At 44.1% G+C, this 20146-nt stretch overlaps 1 protein-coding gene across 2 annotated transcripts in view; it reads left to right on the top strand.

Annotated features, from left to right (window-relative positions):
- Positions 1-20146, top strand: part of LOC129337040 (uncharacterized) — a 64751-nt gene that overhangs the window by 24405 nt on the left and 20200 nt on the right. For both annotated transcript variants that reach the window (XM_054990498.1, XM_054990499.1), the window contains 4 exons: positions 346-457; positions 9517-9616; positions 18716-18755; positions 19187-19238. In XM_054990498.1, coding sequence (XP_054846473.1) covers positions 346-457; positions 9517-9616; positions 18716-18755; positions 19187-19238 — 304 coding nt within the window. The remainder of the gene's footprint in view (positions 1-345; positions 458-9516; positions 9617-18715; positions 18756-19186; positions 19239-20146) is intronic.

Consider the following 20146-nt stretch of genomic DNA (forward strand, 5'->3'; position numbering starts at 1 on the left):
CAGGATAAAATAGAGGAGAGGAGAATGATGACGGGCACGTTGGGACTCTACTGGAGAGAAATAAAGAAATAGGCTCCTCTGATTGTAAAATCAATTCACAGTTCTGATTCATTGATCCCCAAGGAGCGTCCTTTCCTTTTACTATTACATTCCTCTGACCAAAGGTCTTGAGCAAAACAGTACAGTAGCAAATAAATGCCAACAAACATTTGTTCAGCATCATAGAAAGGCACTATGTGAAATGAAAGGCAATATGATGAATCTGTTTTTAATTATAGATTTTTTTTCTATTTATAACAGTGTGACTGGTGTTACCTTTGCCCATCATTTTTTTTCTTATTTAAGGACTCGCATGATGTTTAGTCAACTGGGATATGAAGACTACAGTGCAGTTAACATACAAATTTTAGGTTCTGAAGAAACATATGGACCACATGCCAGAAGGAACATGGATGGTGTAAGTAGGAAACAGGTCATAGCAATGTATTGACTGGAATGTGTATGAAAGAAGAGGATTACTTCTTTCACATCTGTTTTGACTCTCTTTATTTTCATCACTTCTCCCCATAATTCTAAAAAAGAGTAGAGAAAGGAAAAGAGAACAAAGGATTGTATACATGACAACTGTGCTTTACAGTTCCATCCTAAGCATGTCTACTTAGAATCCTACTTGTCTATTCAGTGGGGTTTACTCCCAAGAAAGTGTTTTTAGGGTGCAACTTCCAGATAGGAAGATTGGTAGGAAGTAAGAACAAGATAATGTATATGGTGAAGATTATTCCTTTTATTCATGGTTACCGTTCTGTTTCTTCCTACTCACCATTCCACTTGGAAAGCAGGAAGGAACAGAGAGGTGTACACAGTCATTTTCACTTGTTGCAAAGGAGTAGTTGTGTTAATCTGTTGTAGCCAAATAAAGCAAATGTCCAGCAGCACCTTAAAAACTAATAACATTTATTTCAATATGAGCTTTTGTGAGTCAGGGTTCGCTTCTTCAGATATGTGAAGGGAAGATCATACTGGAACTCCTGCTTATGGGGAGGAGCAGTTGAGGCAGAGAGGTTTGGTGCGAATTCTGTCATATATCTTTCAAGTGTAAATTAGCTGTGTGTGGAGGGGAGGAAGGAGTAGAAAGGTAAGATGTGCTGTTTGTTAATGGTGTCTTTAATCACCTTCACCGTGGTGGTGGTGGTTCGAAGACAATTTTTATCAACACCGCTCAATTCAGCTACATTCCAAGTGATGTTTAAGATGGAAGGAAATGGGTGTTCTGTCCAGTAAATCAAGGCTCCCTAAGGGAATTCGACATTCTCCCTTGCTGCTGAGATTTCAGGGCCATTGTAAACTCCATCCTGTTCCTGTCAAACAAATTTTGTGAGTGAGGAGGCTGTAGTGCTTGTTGGCACTATTAGCTGGCTTATTCAAAGGCACATAAAGGATAGAGAAAAAGTAATTCTGGACCTCTTGTTGACTGCCTGGAAGTGTTGAGTGTGGCAGGACACACACTCCCCTCAATAATTTAGGATTTGGGGGAGAGCCCCCCCCCCCAGCCTTCTGCACAGAACCCCATGCTCTTATTGGATTTATTTCTTATTGTTTGTGGCTGCTGTTTTATGTTCGGTATGTTTTTTTGTATAATATTTTGTGGTGTTGTTTCAGAGGCTTTGTTTTTAATCTTGAGTTTGGGATGGCGGAATAGAAATATTTTTTTAATCTTGCCTGAGTGCATTAAATACTGGATTTCACACAGAAAGGAAAAGAAAATGAATGACCATACTTCACATAATTTATACCCTCACCTTTTCTTCAGGTTTCATGTAGTATATAGTGAGGTCCTTGATAAAGTCATGCATATTTTTAAAATAAGCAGGTTAGTAAAATTCTTTTTAGGTTGTATATGCCATTAGATCAGTTAAGTAAAGGAGTCTAAAATAGCTCAGTAAAGGATTGCACTGGAAAACAGGTGCTTGATTATTTTAAAATAACTATATTAAACTTGTGTACCTACCCACAACCCTTTAGAATTCTTTCGAGACACTAGATTTGGGCTAGTGCTGGTTATAGAAATGGATTGCTCATATAAACATAATTCAGAATTTTAAAATCTTACTATGTTGTCTATCAGACCATGAGTGGCATCTGAAAAGACAATTAGACATCTCTGTGTTCTTTAACCATTTTCATAAAGTTCATCAAATTGATTTCCCTCCCCTTTTATATAATTCATTATTGGAATTCATTAATTCAGATGAGGAGCTAACCACAGATTAAATTACTGTAATTTAGCACCTCATTTACACTATTTAGTATATTTATAAGTTATTGACTTCCTTGATCTACATGCTTACTTACAAGGAAGTCTGTTAATTTCAGTGGGAGTACTTATAAGAAAATATGCTTAGGATTAAGATTGTTTAGCAAAAGAGCATCAGGCAAAAGCTGTTCTCAGTGTCTAAATCTGAACATATGCATTCCTGAAATTAAAGTGATTGGATGAATATTAGTTTAAAATATTCCTATGAAAACATATTTTAAATATGTATAACACTAGGCATACAGTGAAGTATATTTCTTGATACTGTTTTTTGTCTTTCAAAATCTTAATTGGTTGAATCCAAAATACCACAAGCAGAGTGGGATTCACGGAAGGGCTTTTTTATGTCTCTTTTTTTGTAGCTCCTGCATCTCCCAACCTAAGCCATTGCCCAGAGTAAAAAGATGTGACGAAGAAGTTAAAGCATATGGGCTTCAGTGGAAGGGGGGAATAATTAGAAACACACACACCAGTTGCTCCCTTTGTGCCAAAATTCACAGAAGACCAGGAGAAGGGATTTCTGCCAATTCTTACCTCACTACAGAACCTCAGACCTCACTGGTCCTCCAACCATGGGGAGAGGCTTTTTGAGGTGTTCAGAGGGCTGCAGAAGGAAGGGGAAGGCTACAAAGATGTTTTCCATAAGTTCTACTCCTCTCACGGTTGTCTGGATCCAACTCATAGTTCTCATAATGCAAATCTCTTCTGTACAGAATGTAATTTACCAGACACTAAACTATCTCATTTGAAAGTTAACATTGTGACCCCATTACTGACAAAAGCCAGGCATTAAAAAGTTGATATTGAGGGGAAAGTTCAAAACTTTAATTGTTTTTAGAAGAAAGATAACTTGCAAGTTAAAATATGAGTGTCAGTCACAAAGCCTTAATGCTCAGCATTCTAAAGGTCACTTAGTGTTTACGATATTTGCACTGCTTACTGAAAATTAAAAATGATCTAAAGTGGTCATACTTTCAATTTAAAGAAATACAGTGTTAGATCCAGACTGAATTTTCCAGTAATTTCCCACATGCATCAGCTGAATGGAAGTTTTTTTGTTTTCCCCTTCTGGCTGCAGCTCACTGAACTTCCAACAAATATTGTTCTTCCAAGATGAGAGGCTCTCAAGAACAGTATGAGGACAAACTGGGGGTCTGTAGTGGGAGGGGGAATCAGCACCCCTTCCATTAGCTGAAAATTTAGTATACAGTGTTAGACAGTATTTCTAGAATGAGAGACTGCATATTTGAATGCTCCTCCATGTCAAGAACTCTCTAGACTGGAATACTAGGGTGAATGTGTTCCACGTGCCCACAGTGAAGAAGGGCAAAGATTCAAGTGGAGGATTCTTTGTTCTAAGATACCAGTGAGGCATCCAGGTAATTACCTGGCTTAAAGGACTAATTTATGTAAAATCTGAAGCTAAAAATACTCTGTTGTCAGACACTTGGCCCAGATTTAAGAAAACTGCATAGTGTTTGGAAATAATTGTGAATAAGCATTCAGACATATGAGTTTGCATATAAAAAAAGAAACTGTAGATGATGATATATTGCTGCTGGGTGTTTGGAATATCAATCTGAAGTCAAAGTGAATCCAAACATTTGTCTCACTGCAAAAGATGCAATAAAGTCAATACCTAAGTGGTTTCTTGCTACAGTTGGCACTCATCTCATGGAACTGCCTTCCCAAAGAGCTTTGTTTGCCCCATTCTACACTAGCATAAGACCTTTTTAAAAATTTACAGAACATTTTCAGTCATGTAATGTTATCAGTTACACTTAAAGTCTCCAACGATCAGTTTTTATGCTTGGGATTATACTGTTTTGCTGCTGCTTTTGTTTATTTTGTTTTATTATGGTTTAGAGTTATGTTATATTTTGGATGTGCTTAAATTTGTTAGTATTTATATTGTTGTTTTATGTTGCTTTGACTGTTTTTATAATATGAAAGTTTGTTTAAATGGGAAGAGAAAATGTCATGTGCAAGGAAGAGGAACTTAATCCACATACGGCTAATGTGGTCTTGTGTAGTCATTTTTAATCAGATTAAGGCTGTATTTCTGTGCAAAATTAGTGTAGAATTAAGTCCCACTGAATTTACATTGTATCCAACTGAACATCTCTGTCTGCAGAAGGACTCCTATTTGTGAGCATGACTTTCTGGCCTCTCCTAATATTGCCTCAAATAACAACAACAACAACATTCAATTTATATACCGCCCTTCAGGATGACTTAACACCCACTCAGAGCAGTTTACAAAGTATGTTATTATTATCCCCACAACAAAACACCCTGTGAGGTGGGTGGGGCTGTGAGAGGTCCAGAGAGCTGTGACTGACCCAAGGTCACCCAGCTGGCTTCAAGTGGAAAAGTGGGGAATCAAACCCAGCTCTCTACTACACCAAAATGTCCCCTGAAATTCTGCATCCAGGCCAGAGAGCCTGCATTTTGATTTTAATACATTTCAGAAAGGCAGAAAAACGATGTGAATAGTCAGTATTCAAACTTTAGAAGAGAGGCTGAGGTTTCTTTACACATCAGTTTCACTGTGTGCTTTACTGTAAAGTTTTATCAGTGAGCTGCCTTGACCAGCATTATGCTCAGAAAGGTGGCATATAAATCAATTAAATAAATAAATGAGAGAGAAAGAGAGAAAATTTAAGGGCACAGTAGCCCAGAGACAGACTCAATAGAACTTTCACCAGTGGACACAAGAATGTAAAAACTTAAAACAATAATTGCAGTGTAACCATCGTTGTTTCCAGTTGCTACAAACCAGGCCTGGAAAATAATACACATAGAAAAGCAACACAGAAAAAAAATGGAATGCAATAGACTGACAGTGGCATTATTTGGACTCTTTAAAAACTTCCTAAGGACTTCCACATAGAGATAGGTCAATGGCTGAACCCAGCTTGGCACAGGAAGCAGAGCAAGCTCTTCTGTCTCCATAGAAACTCTGGCAGCACCCACCAATCCTATGGCAGCTGCTGTTGAAAGCTCCATGAGTGGCAGCTGCAGGCAGAAACAATTTCTGGCTGCCTTCTGCAGCTGCTGCCTCTCAGGGCCACTACCCCCCCCCCCCAAGACCCAGCAGACAGGGTGGAAAGACCCCAAGAAAGCAGCACCCCAACAGAGGCACTGGGTTCGAGAGGCCCCCTTTCCCAGCCGATAGGGAACACACACTGAAGCAGCAGACAGGGTGCCCACCCCATTGCTGGTGCAGGCCAGACTGACAGGAAAAGCACCACCCACTGACAAATACCCTAGCCCTGAGCCACATATCCCCATTCCCCAGAAAGTAAAAAAAGAGAGGCAGAGGGACCAAAAAGATCTGGACTCGTCTTGAATTCACATGTCCTGACACTCAGGACTCGCCCCCCCCCCCAAGCCCCAGAGTCAGGAGAGGAAGTTCCCAAGAGATATGCCAACAAGTACAAACGCCTGCTGCAACTCACATGTCACCACCTGCGACAAGAGGCCAGGCAAAGAATATCACACAGATCAGCATGGCTCATTGGAAAGGTACTGGGATAGCATGGCTGGGGCTCCTGTTTCAAACCTAACTTGGGCAGAAGGGAGAGAAGACTAAAGTCTTGGGTCTGACTCCCCCCCCCCACACACACCGCAATTGGCAAAGGGGCCTAGCCAGTGGGGCAGAGGTTCCTCTTCTTGATTGGAATGTGGTTCCGTAATTCCCCTCTGCTGCACCCATGGCGGTAGCACCCCAGTATCCACTTTGGATTCCCTCCATGTGTTAACGATCTGCATAAGCGTATCAGATGCCAGCAGTAGTGTGGGAGAGTGTGGGACCCCCCCCCCAAAAAACACCTCCCTCTCCAGAGCAGCCATACACCATCTCAGACAGCCCTCCAGGTTGCACCCAGCCCCCTGCAGTATGTGTGAGGGGGAGGAACAGGGTAGGGACCTAGGTGTGGGCTCAGCCTGTAAGGTGCCACTGGACCACTGGTACATTCTGCAGCAGAAGAAACATGACACCTGTAAAACCTACGGGAGCCGCTTCAGCCTTACCACCCCTGAGCCAGAGCCCACCTTCTGGAATGTGTGAAAGGCAGCCTTATGGGGAAGTGACAGATGGGAGGAGGAGTTGGGGCAGGAAGAGCATGGAGCTTGTGTCATTTGTACACAAGCAAACAGACAGGAATAGAGTTGTGGAACAACAGACTTTATTGAACTGCCAAACACGGGGAGGGGGGAGGGGGGAGGTGCTGGATACAGGTTGCTAATTCCCTGTGTCTGGTATGGTAACTATGTCTGTGCGTGCTGCTCCCAGGGGCCTTTTGGAGGTATGTTGAGCCATCATTTGTGCTGCTTGCTTGCTAGCAAGGCAGACTTGCAGGTCAACCAGCTGCTTGTGGGAGAATGCTCCAGGAGCCTGGCTGGAAATGCAGTCTAAGATGATTGCTGGGGACTGTGATGGCCATGCTCCCAAGTCTCCCTGTTGGATTGCCACCTACCTGAAGGAAAGCAGACATGTAGAGCAATGGCAAGGGGTGTAACGAGCTTTTGCCCCTGTCTGAAACTAAGAGCGTGACCACAAGTGACGCCTGACACAGGTTGGACACTTGCCAGCTTCCCTCAAGTTTTGATGGGAAATGTAGGCATCTTGGCAGAATGTTGGACAAGTGACAGTTGAAAAGTCCATTGGACAGCAGTCAGAGAGTCAAGCTGCAAGACCAGGATGCCTACATTTCCCATCAAAACTTGAGGGAAGCTGACTAGTGTCCAACCTGTGTCAGGCGTCACTTGTGGTCCCGCTCTAAGCTTCTGCTAGCCAAAATAAAGATGTATCTTTCTCCTGGAAAGCTTTCAGCAATTAGTTCTCAGACCTGTCAAACAGATAAGTTCTTTGAACCACCTGTTTATCAGTACGTTTATTTATATAGGGTTCAATATTGCTTTGCAACTCTTTATCAAACACACAGACACCTATCTAGAGTTTCACTTTATTGAAAATACACCCTAGTTTTTTAATGAAGCAAGTAATCAAAATATAAATGGCTATTAATATAAATCCTATAAAAACAGAACACAGAAAGTCAGTAAGAAATAAGTTTGCTAACATTTCTTAATAAATTCCAAGTTTAACATAATCAAAGTTTCTATGAAATGGATAGGTAAAAAAAGTTTTCACCTAAATTCTCTCAAGAGATTTCTTCCATCAGAGCTCTGCCATTCTATCTGAGTTTGCAATTTTATACATCATCATATGCAAATATCTAAGGTCTATTCACATGATAGCACAAACAAACGATAATTGGTCTGATGCTTCATTGAATATTCATAGTTTCTATTGTATAACCTTCCAATTAGTAAAAAATTACGTTATACTCAAACTTGCAAAACAAAACTATAAATCTCTGAGAAGTGTCAGAAAAAGTTAAGTTGAGAGATCACCATTGGTTGAATCTCCGATAGAGGAACATTAATCTTGATAAAGTCCACTATTTTAATTAACTGTCAAAAGATTGAAGCACACCTGTTAGAATTACCTAACACATAGAAAAAAAAACAGACGATTCATGCAAAGTCTGAATGTTCATTTAGAATACTAGTGCTTGGCCTAGTATCGCTCACTATTGATTATTGTCATGTGCTTTTATCTATATTGGTGCAACAGGGGTTCAGCCTTATGCTAGCCACAGCCGGGTCTGCTGTGTCTTGAGATGGTCCATGGCCCCATGGGGTGGGTGGAAGGCAACCCCACTGAGATAGATGCTGCTGGCATTCAAATGACACTCACCGAGCGAGGAAGCATTCTATGATGGCAATGGATTGATTTGCTCCTGCTGCTGCTGCCATCGCTGCTGCTGCATGCAGCTCTGATTGTGTGAGAGGATGAGTCCAAGGGGGCTCCTTAATGGGAGACTTGTGCCCTGTCCTCTGCCCAAAGTGAGGGAGGGAGTCCAGTCAAGGGGGCCCTGTTACGGGCTGCAAAGATCTCTGTCTGCTCCCCCCCTCCTGTCTGAGACAGCTCTTCGGAGTACACTTCCCTGGGAGTCTCCACCTTCGTTACGCAAGGGCCGTGGTGCCTAGAGGACCAGGTTTGGGCCGTTCCCTTGCCCCCAACATGCCAGCATCAGTTGTGGGCTCAGTTGTGGAGGCCAGAATTTTGAGGGCAGCAGCCAGCCTTGTGTGAGGGGAACAGGGGAGGCAGATGTGGATGAGTGATCCGGGGAAGTCGGCTTCCCGGCTTCTACTTACCTGTCAGTTTGTTTTTGCCCCTTCAAGCCAAGCCTTTGACACTGGGTATCTGTTAGAGGTCTGCAATGAGGGAAGTTAACCAAACATTCTTGTATTTGCTCACCCCCAGGGATGTAACTGCTTAGTGCTCAGTCAGTTTTGCGAAGTGCCCACTCTGTGTCCTTCCCACCACCAAGGTGCCTTGCACTCTAAGTCTGCACAGCTGGAAGCTCTGAGACAGAGCCCCATGCTGTGCAACCTACTTACTAAGTTCATGGGCATCCTGGCTGAGGTTTATGTAGGGTGGGGACCATGGTTGGATGCTGTGGAGGGGGGTTGGCCGCTGATAGGATTCACGGGGATCGGTTGCAGCTGTAGTCAGCATCCTTTGTTCCTCCAGGCCATTTGGATGGGGCTGTGCAAGGAGGGGGATAGACTTTTTCCTTTGCATGGGCACCTATGGGCTATGCTGTGTCTTTCTATGATGTAACAGTTCGTCACTTTGGGGAGCCTTTACCCAGCCTGGAACAGTTTAAGAAGCTGATTAAATCCCAGCTGCATCCTGGCCGTGCCAGTGCAGGGATTTGTGCTTGAGGCCTGCTGGCAGCGTGTTGCAGTAGTCCACTGCTGGTGCTCCAGCCTAGTGGAGCACTACTAGGGAGCAGCCTTGGCGTAACTTGGGCTTACACCAACTTAAGTGTGGGATACGCTGGCATAGGGGCTAGTCAGTAGCACCCTGAGTACTTTTGCACCCCCACCCCATAGAATTGTTCTGTGAATGTATAGTGTCTGTTCCAGCTAAGTGGCTAGTCATGGGATAATGTGTACATAATGTGTGAAGTGGAGCTGAAATACAATTTTAACTTTATCTTCTCTTGAGTATCACTCAAAATGTGTCTAGGAAGATTCTGTGTCTTTCAGTTTATTAGAAGAGCTATATGTTAAATACACCTGTGTGGTAAGACTCTATAATCACTTCTAATACCTGTAAACAGGGTCCCCGGGAAGCTGTTATTTGGCTTGCTGTACTTCATAAACAGAAAAAGGCAGTTGAAATTTTCTCAAGAGAGATTGCACCAGCTGGAACAGGAATGGGTACGTCTTGAATCTTCTTCCTCTCATCTTTACATTGCGCCCTTGTTTTCAAGATCTATAAACCAGCTCTGTAATTCTACAGTGTAAAAATGAGAATCAGGGACCCTTCTATCAAAGATTCTATACTCCCATCTATTTGTAGTCATGGCATCATTTAAAATAAATTTGTGAACACAAAACATGGCTAAATTCAGCTCTACAATGGGTTTTCAAAACACAGAGCTTTTCTGTGTAAAGCCACTTCCGCTGGAGGAAGTCTCTGCGCTTCGCTGGGTGGAGTAGCTATATACGACCCACATTTGTGCCTTGAACCAAAAACCCTCTTCTTCCCATGTTGAATGTACTGTGAGTTCACTAGGAGGTCTTAGGCAACAGGGGTGTGCCTAACAGAAAAAACGAGCCAAAATTACAGACACAATTCAGTGGTTTGGCTTGTTAAAGCAACTTCTGGAATGCTGAACCCAGGGCCGGATCGAGGGGGGGTAGCCTGCCCCCGGCGACACCAAAGAGGGAGCGCTGGGCACATCTGCCAGCCGCCAGGAGCGTTCCATGGCTTGTTGCGCGGGAGGCTAAGCACAGGGCTGGGAGGCCCTCGCCAGCCCTGCCGATGGGGTGGCTGGCTTGCCGCGCGCACAGGACCTCCCAGCCCTGCGCTTAACCACCTGCGTGGCAAGCCAGCTGCCCCAGCGCATGCCCTCGCCGCCGCCAGCTCTGTGGTGCACCATGTGCTGGGGCGGCCGGTTTGCCATGCGGGCGGCACAGGGCAGGCAAACCGTGCAGAGGGCCTCCTAGCCCTGCGCTCAGCCTCCTGTGCGACAAGCCAGCCGCCCCAGTGCCCGGTGCGCCATGGAGCTGGTGGCGGTGAGGGCGTGTGCTGGAGCGGCTGGCTTGCCGTGTGGGTGGCTGAGCGCAGGGCTGGGAGGTCCTGCGCACACGGCAAGCCAGCCGCCCTAGCTCATGCCCACACCGCCACCAGCTCTGCGGCGCACCGGGCACTGGGGCGGCTGGCTTGCCGCACAGGCAGCACGCCTCCCGCCCTGCATGATGACGTCACGAAAGTGATGTCATCACACAGTGCTGGGTGCACGCATGCGTGTGCGCGCAGAGACCATGGCAAGGGTTGCACTGGATGCCCGCAACCCTAGATTTGGCCCTGGCTGAACCAAATCTGAGAAAATAAATTCAAATGAATCTCTCCTGCTAAAAAGTTTGTGTCTTTTGTTTTGGTTCGTGCCTTCCAGCGATATTCCTGAACAGTGCCAATCTGATCCCAAGGAGATAGAGAGACCTTAAGTTATTAATTAGCTCTGTTGGCTGTAAGGTAGAATGAAGCCAATGCATGCAGTATGAGTGCATCTCCTCACCTACCCTACTCTGTAGCTACCCGGGAAATGGGTTTCCCTCCCCGCCAATCCAGTCCTCGCAAGGGGAAACCCTTCCCTTCCCCTTCTATTAAATTTGGAAATGTTTGGAAGGACTAGCTGCATTGCAATTTGAAAGAGACTTATTGTCGAAGGCTTTCACGGCCGGAGAACGATGGTTGTTGTGGGTTTTCCGGGCTGTATTGCCGTGGTCTTGGCATTGTAGTTCCTGACGTTTCGCCAGCAGCTGTGGCTGGCATCTTCAGAGGTGTAGCACCAAAAGACAGAGATCTCTCAGTGTCACAGTGTGGAAAAGATGTAGGTCATTTGTATCTACTCAGGAGGGGTGGGGTTGAGCTGAGTCATCCTGTAAGAGTTTCCCAGGGTGTGGAATGCTAATGGCGGGAGGCTTCACTGTATCCTGAGGAGGTTCTTTTGCAAATGGATTGGTACTTGATGTTCTAATCTTCTCTGCAGGGCTATTGTCAAGGATAGAATGTTTTGCTAGCCTGGTGTTTTTCAGAACTGGCAACCATGCTGCAAACCGAGCATGGTTGCCAGTTCTGAAAAACACCAAGCTAACAAAACATTCTATCCTTGACAATAGCCCTGCAGAGAAGATTAGCACATCAAGTACCAATCCATTTGCAAAAGAACCTCCTCAGGATACAGTGAAGCCTCCCGCCATTAGCATTCCACACCCTGGGAAACTCTTACAGGATGACTCAGCTCAACCCCACCCCTCCTGAGTAGATACAAATGACCTACATCTTTTCCACACTGTGACACTGAGAGATCTCTGTCTTTTGGTGCTACACCTCTGAAGATGCCAGCCACAGCTGCTGGCGAAACATCAGGAACTACAATGCCAAGACCACGGCAATACAGCCCGGAAAACCCACAACAACCATTGAAAGAGACTTCCTTGGGAGTAAGCATTATTAAATAATATGGAACTTACATCTGAGTAGACCTGTTTATGATTGCTTCAGTAATCTTCCAGGGCTCTTTCTGAGTCATTTGGCAAATGTGTAACTCCTCCCTTTCAAAAACAATCCTGTCTGCCCCCACAACAAAAGGAATACTTAGAACTGTGCGAGGAGGGGAAGGAATTCAGCCAACCAGTCTGTCTGCCTGCTTGATGGGGAAGATTGGCAGCAAGAATGCCCCAGTTTGCAGCAGAATGCTGAGCATCAAAAGTAAGGATTTGGATTCACTCCTCACTGTGGGAGCAAAGCACAAGGAAATATGAAACTAGCAGGCAACAGTAGAATGCAAAAGTAATGTTATTTGCACTATAGAAAAAGAAAAAAGTGAACATAAAACAGGCTTATATTTTGCAGTTGTTGCAGAATTTTCCTTCTTGGGAATGCCCCCTTGCTCCACCAGCCAACACTTGCCTTCTACAGATCTGTTGCTGTTGTGCATGTTATTGTACTTGAGGAAAAACTCAGTGGATCAATGGTTTAGACTAGGAGGGGGTCTAACGGTTGATACTGTTTTTGGCTAAGCGAGAAAACAGAGCCTCGCTTCCCCACCCACCTCAAAAAGAACAGTGTGTGTTTGTGCATGCACCACAGACTAAAACAACCCCCCCCCCCCAAAATTGATTAGTTCTGAGCTGGAACTAGCTGAACCAAAATGAACTAGTAATGAAACGGGATGATTCTGGAATTCCCAGAGCTGAAACTAAAACTTTTTCAGTGCACACCCCTATTAGGCAAGCCTCTATCAGAGACCTACCTTGCATGTAAAGATTACGGTATTAATATATGTAAAGCTCTTTGAATGTCTTAAATAGTTGCATACATGCTAAACATTATAGTTGTATTATGCTTTCATTTACATGTGCAAAAACAAGACGGAAAGGTATTCCTAGTTCTTGAATATCAAAGACAAAAAAAATAGGTATTCTGCTAGATTTTTAAAAATGTCTTTGAACATCTTATATACTAATAGCTAACTGGCTCTGAGCTGCAGATGCTTAAATCTGGAGACTGGAGCCATGAATGGATAAACCAGATCTTCCTACAAACCTTGTTACTGCACCCCACCCCCCCAGCCAGTGTAGTTTAATGGTTAATGTTTCAGAGTAGAATATGAGAGACCCATGCAACTGGACCATAGGGGAGAGGCTGCTTGTGGGGAGAAAGGGGGAAAAGTGGAGATGGGGCAGGTGGCAGATAAAGGTGGGTGGGAAGGAGAGATTGCAGGAGGAAAAGGGGAGAGGCTATGGGGGCAAGGAAAGAAAAGAGGACCTGGTTGGGGAGGGGGAAAATCCCCTCCATAAGTCCTGCAGATCCCCCAATTGTGTTATAATAGCTCACACATTTTTGTTCAGTTTGGACAAATAAAACTTTTACAAAGGTTCCATTTTAGTTTCAATATCTATTTTCTGAATTTAATTGGCAAGTAAATGCTTACTCATTTGTGAAGAGAACAATAAGTCTTCTCCATTGCGAAATCTTCACACTCTAACAAAAATCTTTTAGATCAAAGACTAGCAAAGGCAAACATGATCTTTTGTTGGGCATATTTCTTTTCTATATAAGAGAAGTTCCCCCCCACTATGGTAGGATCCCCACAACTGCTCTGTTTGCTCAAGCTACTTTAGCTCTGGAGCTTGAGCAACTGATTTGGAGCCTTAACTATACATTTTCCCTGGGTCCTCTATTGGTCTGCATGATTAGATTCGTGTTACCAGTTCTGGAGCTGTAAAATGAAATTCCATGCGTTCAAGGCCTGATTCAGATTGGGACTGTGGCACATCAGAAGATGGGGCTCATGTCTTCCCCCCATGCCATTTTCCTTATTTGTCACTTCCCCTTCAGGTCACTGCTTGCCCTGTCAGGGGCTCCACATGTACTGATGGGATACACCTGGGGGAAAGAGCAACACTCTTGGGGTTGTTTCAGGTCAGGAAAACAGTTCAGGAAGGAAGGAAAAGCCCTGTCTCCCTGCATACCACAGTACAGCTCCAAGTTGGGCCTGTGCACGCCTAAGAATTATGTTCCCAGCATGGAACTTGCAGCACAGTTTGATCATAGTGACCTGGAGAAACATAACATATCATTATGCCATAAGAAGAGGGCAGAGGCGCTCGGAGACCTTTCGTTCCTTATAATTACTCATAGTACTGCCTGTGTACATGCTTGTCAAGCATGCTGAGGGGAGGGGGGGGGGAGAAGAGAAGCAGGGCTCTGAACCTTCTGGGGATCTCTTTTTACAGACATTGTGCCCGTGGATCATGTCCATATTCTAAGTAACCACTTCTGAAGGAAAATGCTTCCCAGTTAGTGACTATAGTAGTTACATTCAGTCCGAGAGTTGCATGTAATTTCCATGTTAACAATCTCACCGTGAAGCTCCTTAACACATCTAGTTGACCAATTCATTGGATTGCCTCAAATATGACAAAACGCCTCAGTATATTCTTAAACTTGATCTCACTATCGAGCCTTCTCAAGTCGCTGTAGTATCTGTTATTTTTCCTCCACCATCCCCATAAGGCATGAAATCCTGTTCCTGTCTCCTTCTCACATTCTCCATTTTTCTCTTTTTTTGCTTCCAGCTTCCAGATTTTTCCTGCTACTTCACCACCTCACATCTTTGCCCCTTCTTGGTCATGACTCAGACAGGATTTTATACTATCTCACTTATTAGGGGCCCATAGAATTGGACCCCAGGGTCCAATCCTCCTGAAATTTGGGGACTCTTTAGTGGACAGTCAGGAGTAGGTTCCCTACAAATTTGGTGGAGATTGCTTAAAAATTCCCCCCCCCAGTCCCCTAGACATTTCCCCCCATAGAGAATAATAGCTGATTAAGTCTTGGATTCTCTAACTCGGATCAGAGAATCTGACCTGGATGTCAAGGATCCCAGACCTTTGTTATCCCTGAAACCCAAACCAGAATTACCCAGATTTTTGTGGTACTTACCACTACCCTATTTTTATCTATTTAATTCCTGCAGTTATGCAGATTTCACTAGTCAAATATGCAAAGTGCAAGCATATTCAGAATATGTATGTGAGTTTACTTTTAAGGTCTTAAAGTGCACTGAATTTAGTTTGCAGTTAAATGATGATGTTGCTTGGGACAGCAGGGTCACATTGCCCGTATAGGCATGTGAGCACACTGTTATTTGCTTTTGCAGTGGCCCAGATACAATGTTAATGTACTTTGTTGATTTAAACCTGTGTTTACAGAAGCAGGGTCAGTGTATGGTCACAGTCTGTAATTGACAATAAATTTATCTTCTAACAAACAGAGCAAAGTAAAGGCAAACTTATCTATAGGGTTTTAAATATTGTTAACACAAGACAGAAGTAACTGTCTTGACCTTTGTTATTGATGGTATTGGCTAGCAGGATTTTTTTTACCTTAGCAATGTAATTTACTTCTGAAGCATATCTGCATAAATACAGTTAAAAACCCATTTGCTGCCTAGGGCTAAGTGCGAGGAGGGGAAGAAGCAAGGCAACAAACCCAGACACACACATGAGCTGGGGTGAAAAAATTAACCACAACTTTATTGAAACAGCATGAAGGAGAATTGGCAATGCATGTGCATTGGATCCCCAAAACATCGGCTGACCCGCCTGCCAGCCGATGACCCTCACCCACCCAGACCCCAGCTGAGGGGGGAACCAAGGAGTGGCATTAAGGGGGAGATCACACGAGTGTACACCCCTGAGTGATTCCCCTGCCACCTGGGAGTGAATATGCCCTGGCAGCCCCCGAGCTGGGCATGCACCTCCATCACTCCCAAGATTCCATATGGGAATCCCCTTACTGGGGAGCCTGGGCACACAGGCCCTGACTTCCCCAAAAGGGATCCGATCCAATGACAAACTGCCACAAAAGCCACAAATGACTCCGTGCCAATGCTCCTACAGCTGCACCTGCCTCAGCAGGTCATCCTGGAGGTCCTGCAACCAAATATCCTGCCCCTAGCTGGAAAAGTGAAGCCCGTCAGGGTGAAAGAGGAGCTCTAAAGGAAAGGAAATAGCCCAGTGCATAATATGCAATCCTTCAGCATCAGTGATGAAATGTCCCATGTAATGTCCCATGGCTTGTGCCAGTCTCTGCCTGACCCCATCAATCTTCTCAGGATGAAGAGCCCCACGCCAAATGTATCTGCAGCAAATCAGACAACAAAAAGACAGTCTGCGGAAAGAGTCCCCTTAGGTAGTCCAGGTCGGCACACATGACCTGCTTCAGGTCCAGGCCCTCCCACTTGCCCAGGTCATTCTCTCCCAGCTGGATAACAAAGGCGTCTGGAGGGCCCCACTGCCTGGCAAAGCAGTGTTGGTACCGACGCATCCCAAAGCATGCCCCCACACGCCAAGCCAGTGGATCCTGACGTGATCTTCTAGTCCCAGGTGTCTGCCCCAGCTGAATGATGCAGCATATTTCCCAGTCCAAAGAATGATGCTGTGACCACATATCCAGACCGTCCTCCTTGCACCTAAACGAAAACCTAGCCATTAGTGAGTCCCTCCCCTGGCTGGGTGAATATAAGAACGGAAAGTCCCAGACCGCCATCGGCCAATGGTCAGAATTGCTGGAGCAGGCAAACCCAGGCCAGCAGCCATGGTGGCAGCCCCAATCCGAAAGAAGTGAGTGCCGAACTGCATGGGAGGAAACCCAGCTGCGTGCAGGCAAGCCCATGAAAGGGACCAAGAACTGGTAGCAGGTGACAGGAGAGAGATCCTCATGAAGGAGAAAAGGGTCTTTGTGGTGTGGGTAAATGGCCAGGTAGGCCCTGACCGCCCGGACCGGGCAAAGGGAACGGTCGTGCGAGGGACAGAGGAGGACAGAGAGACCCTGCCCCTGCTGGGCCATCTTAGATCGCCATATGGTAATGGCCACTCTGAGGGGAGGACCAGGCCACATCCCTGCAGCATAGGGCCCGCCCAGAGGGATCTGTGCGGGAGCCAGCAACCAGCTCGCTGATGTGGAAGCCCCCCAAAAAGGCCAGCACAAAGGCTGTGTGAAAAATATTCACATGGTGGCTAGTTGCGAGCCTGTAAATGGGATACGGAACCCAACAGAGAAACCCTCACGCAAGAAATGAGCAGCTTGTCTATTGGGATACAGTGAAAGAAGGGGAAGGAGAGCCTGCAACTTGATGGGGGTGTGAGCCAGACCCAAATTCCCAGTGCAGGGGCTAGTTGCTGCCACCGGTGGCTTGGGAAGCAGTGGGGCTGGTTCCTCCGCTCTTACGGCCACTGCTACTGGAGGACCAGCCACCACGAAAAGGCTGGGAGGGCAAGGAACCACGAGGGCAAGAAAGGCAGGAATGGGGAGCCCCACAGATGTCACAATTGTGCTCAAAGTGGCATTTGGGCTGTTGGCACCTGCCCTGATTAAATTATATAATGAGATTTGAACATCCAAAGCTATAAGAAGAACAGTGTGGAATATAGTATTGTAAGTAATTTATACAAGTTAATCAGTTTTATTATTCTTTATCACCATTCAATATTCCTGTTCATGAAGGGGGGAGGGGGAGATAGTGGAATAAAAATGTTTTAATAAATATAATTTCAATTAAACTTTTTCAGTTAGAGTTCTCCCCTGAAACTCAAAAAAGAAAATCACTGGTCTTCAACCCACTTGAATTTGTCATGTTTAATTTGCTGAAGAAATATAATGCCCTCCTTCATAAATTCTTATCACAGCAACAATTGCATTTTCTCCCAGGAAGTACAAAACTGTGCTTAAACCACTGACCTGTATCCAACCAAACATTTCAAAGACTTAAGGGCACTTGAATTTTCTTCAAAGGAATGGCGAGTTCTGCAGTTTTCCTCTATCACAGATGATTCCTACTACTGATCCTCAGAAGCAAAATTTGGGGGTTTCAGTGAGCTTCCATGAGACTGGGGAATTGGGGGAAATCACAACTCCACGTCCCCACCCAGAAGAAACTTAAGTGCTTCTAAGTCTTGGTTTGATACAGGTTACCGTTTGGTACCCTAAGGTGCTTTACATGCAATATTCCTTTATTGGTTCCTGAGCATACTCTCTCTTCTCCATAACATGCATCCTAAAAGATATCCAAACATCACCATATTCAAGTGGACCAAACCGATGGTCAGATTTTGTTTTGACGATGTCTTAGTATGTGCTCAGTTCAGTAGCTGAAAAAGGTCTTCCTAGATATGCTGACCCTTATTTCACATTTCAGTGACCAGAGTTTGACACCGTAATGACAGCTGGTTAATGCAGCTTGAGATTTTAAAGTGCCTGAATATATGTAAATATTATGACTGATGACAAGTGTGTTGGAAGCTACTTTAAGAAATGTCCTAAGTTTAACAGATTAAGTAAACCAGTCCCCATTTAGTTTGACTACATTATGCTGAAAGATTTCTTCTCTCTCTGCACTGAGAGGAAATGAATAGAGCAATGATAATTGACCTCTGTTAGCCAAGTTATTTGCATGTGGTGTACCCTGTTATAATGACTACATTATAATGACTACACTTGATGTCTGCTGTTTTAGAGCCTGAAAAGTTAGTAGTAAGTGCTTGTTGCTGAAGCATCATGGATCCAGAGCAGCATAAAGACTGTTATTTCAGGACAGGTCTTCAAATTCCACTTTTGAACCTTTTGCCCCACTCTCTGGGCCTCAGCCTTAATCACAAGCTTTCTTATCTAACTGATAATATTCAGCTCTAACTTACTATGAACTGTTCTGAGAATTTTACCTGTTAAATATTTCATTTTAGCACCTGGTGTCACTGGACTTGTTGGAGGACGTCCAAAAGTGTAAGTTTTTTTAATTGGATTTGGTTTTTTTAATAAAAGAGGGGTGTAGCAATGTTTATTCTCTCTTGATCCTCAGATGATCTTGTAGATCACCTAGCCAGTATGTTGGCTTAGTTGGTCATTTAATTCTGTAGCTTCTGGGCAATGTTATGTATAAATAGATTAGATATTGTCTTAATGTAAATAAGAAACTCTCATCTCTGTATGCCAGGACTCTACCTTTTGTATTCTGGGGGGATTTGCCCATGGCGGAAAAATCTGTCATATTTCTAGGGTACTACTGCATCATTTGTTCATACCAAACTGCTCAAATGTTGCATAGTTTTCTCCAGTATTGTCAATAATAGAGTTGCTTTCCTAAGCAGTTGAGGATCAGAATATGCAATCGGTCTTAAATTAGCCTGTATCTTTCCCTCTGATATCTTTTCTAGATCTCCAGTTTTGAAACCATTTTTCTTCCTTTATCCAAAAAAGAATGTGAAGGTAGGAGCTGCTGTTTAAGCAGCAATCTATACAGTCTGATTCATTGCCATTGTACAGCTGTTGCAACAAAAGAAAAATACTGGGTCAAGTTGTAACAACAGCCTCTGCAAGTATAGCACCAAAACCTGTCTTACACGCTTAAATGTAATGAGAAATCTTGAAATACGTTGCCACCTGTGCAGACAATAGGTGCTTAACTTTATAAAAGTGTTTGATTAATATGCTCTTAACTTATTACATGTTAACTTGTTTCATTCTTTAACAACAAAGGCATCTTATATGTCTGCTTTGGTTGTCCCAATAGGCTTTACAGTGCCTATTATTTGTTATATGCTCTAATGTGAAGAGAACATATAGCACTATAATAGTTGTTCTAGATACGTTTTTCACACTTAAGAGTTTCTTCAGTCACTAGGTTGGATATATTTTGGAGTGCAGTGGTGTGTCAACATCAGTTACTACTTTGTGGTCTCTGTGCATAAATCTGATGGGGCTGCATCTGCAGGGTGATAATTTTCTGCATTTCCTTCATGCAATCAGGAAAGCAACATTTTGAATGATTTCCCTTTCCCAGAGTAAGCAAGTTAAAATGGAAAGGGTGTGGTTAAAGAAGAAAGAGCAGAGCCAAAGGGAAAGGACCAAATGGAAGAAGATATAGTTTAGAGCAGAAGGGAGCTGTACCAAAGGGAAAAGGAGGCCAATTATAATCTGTTGCTCAGGGCCCAGAAAACCCTAGAACAAGTCCTGCACGAATTGCCTCCTGATCATACTTCATTGGTTAAGGCAACCTTCGCTAGTTGAATTTGTTCTTTAGGTTTTGCACATTCATCTCTCAAGATCCATTTCAACACCCTCCCTCCCCATATAGGTCCATTTCAACACACCCCTCCCCGTATAGATGCACATTC

The sequence above is a fragment of the Eublepharis macularius genome, chromosome 10 (assembly GCF_028583425.1).
Source record: "Eublepharis macularius isolate TG4126 chromosome 10, MPM_Emac_v1.0, whole genome shotgun sequence".
NCBI lineage: Eukaryota > Metazoa > Chordata > Lepidosauria > Squamata > Eublepharidae > Eublepharis > Eublepharis macularius.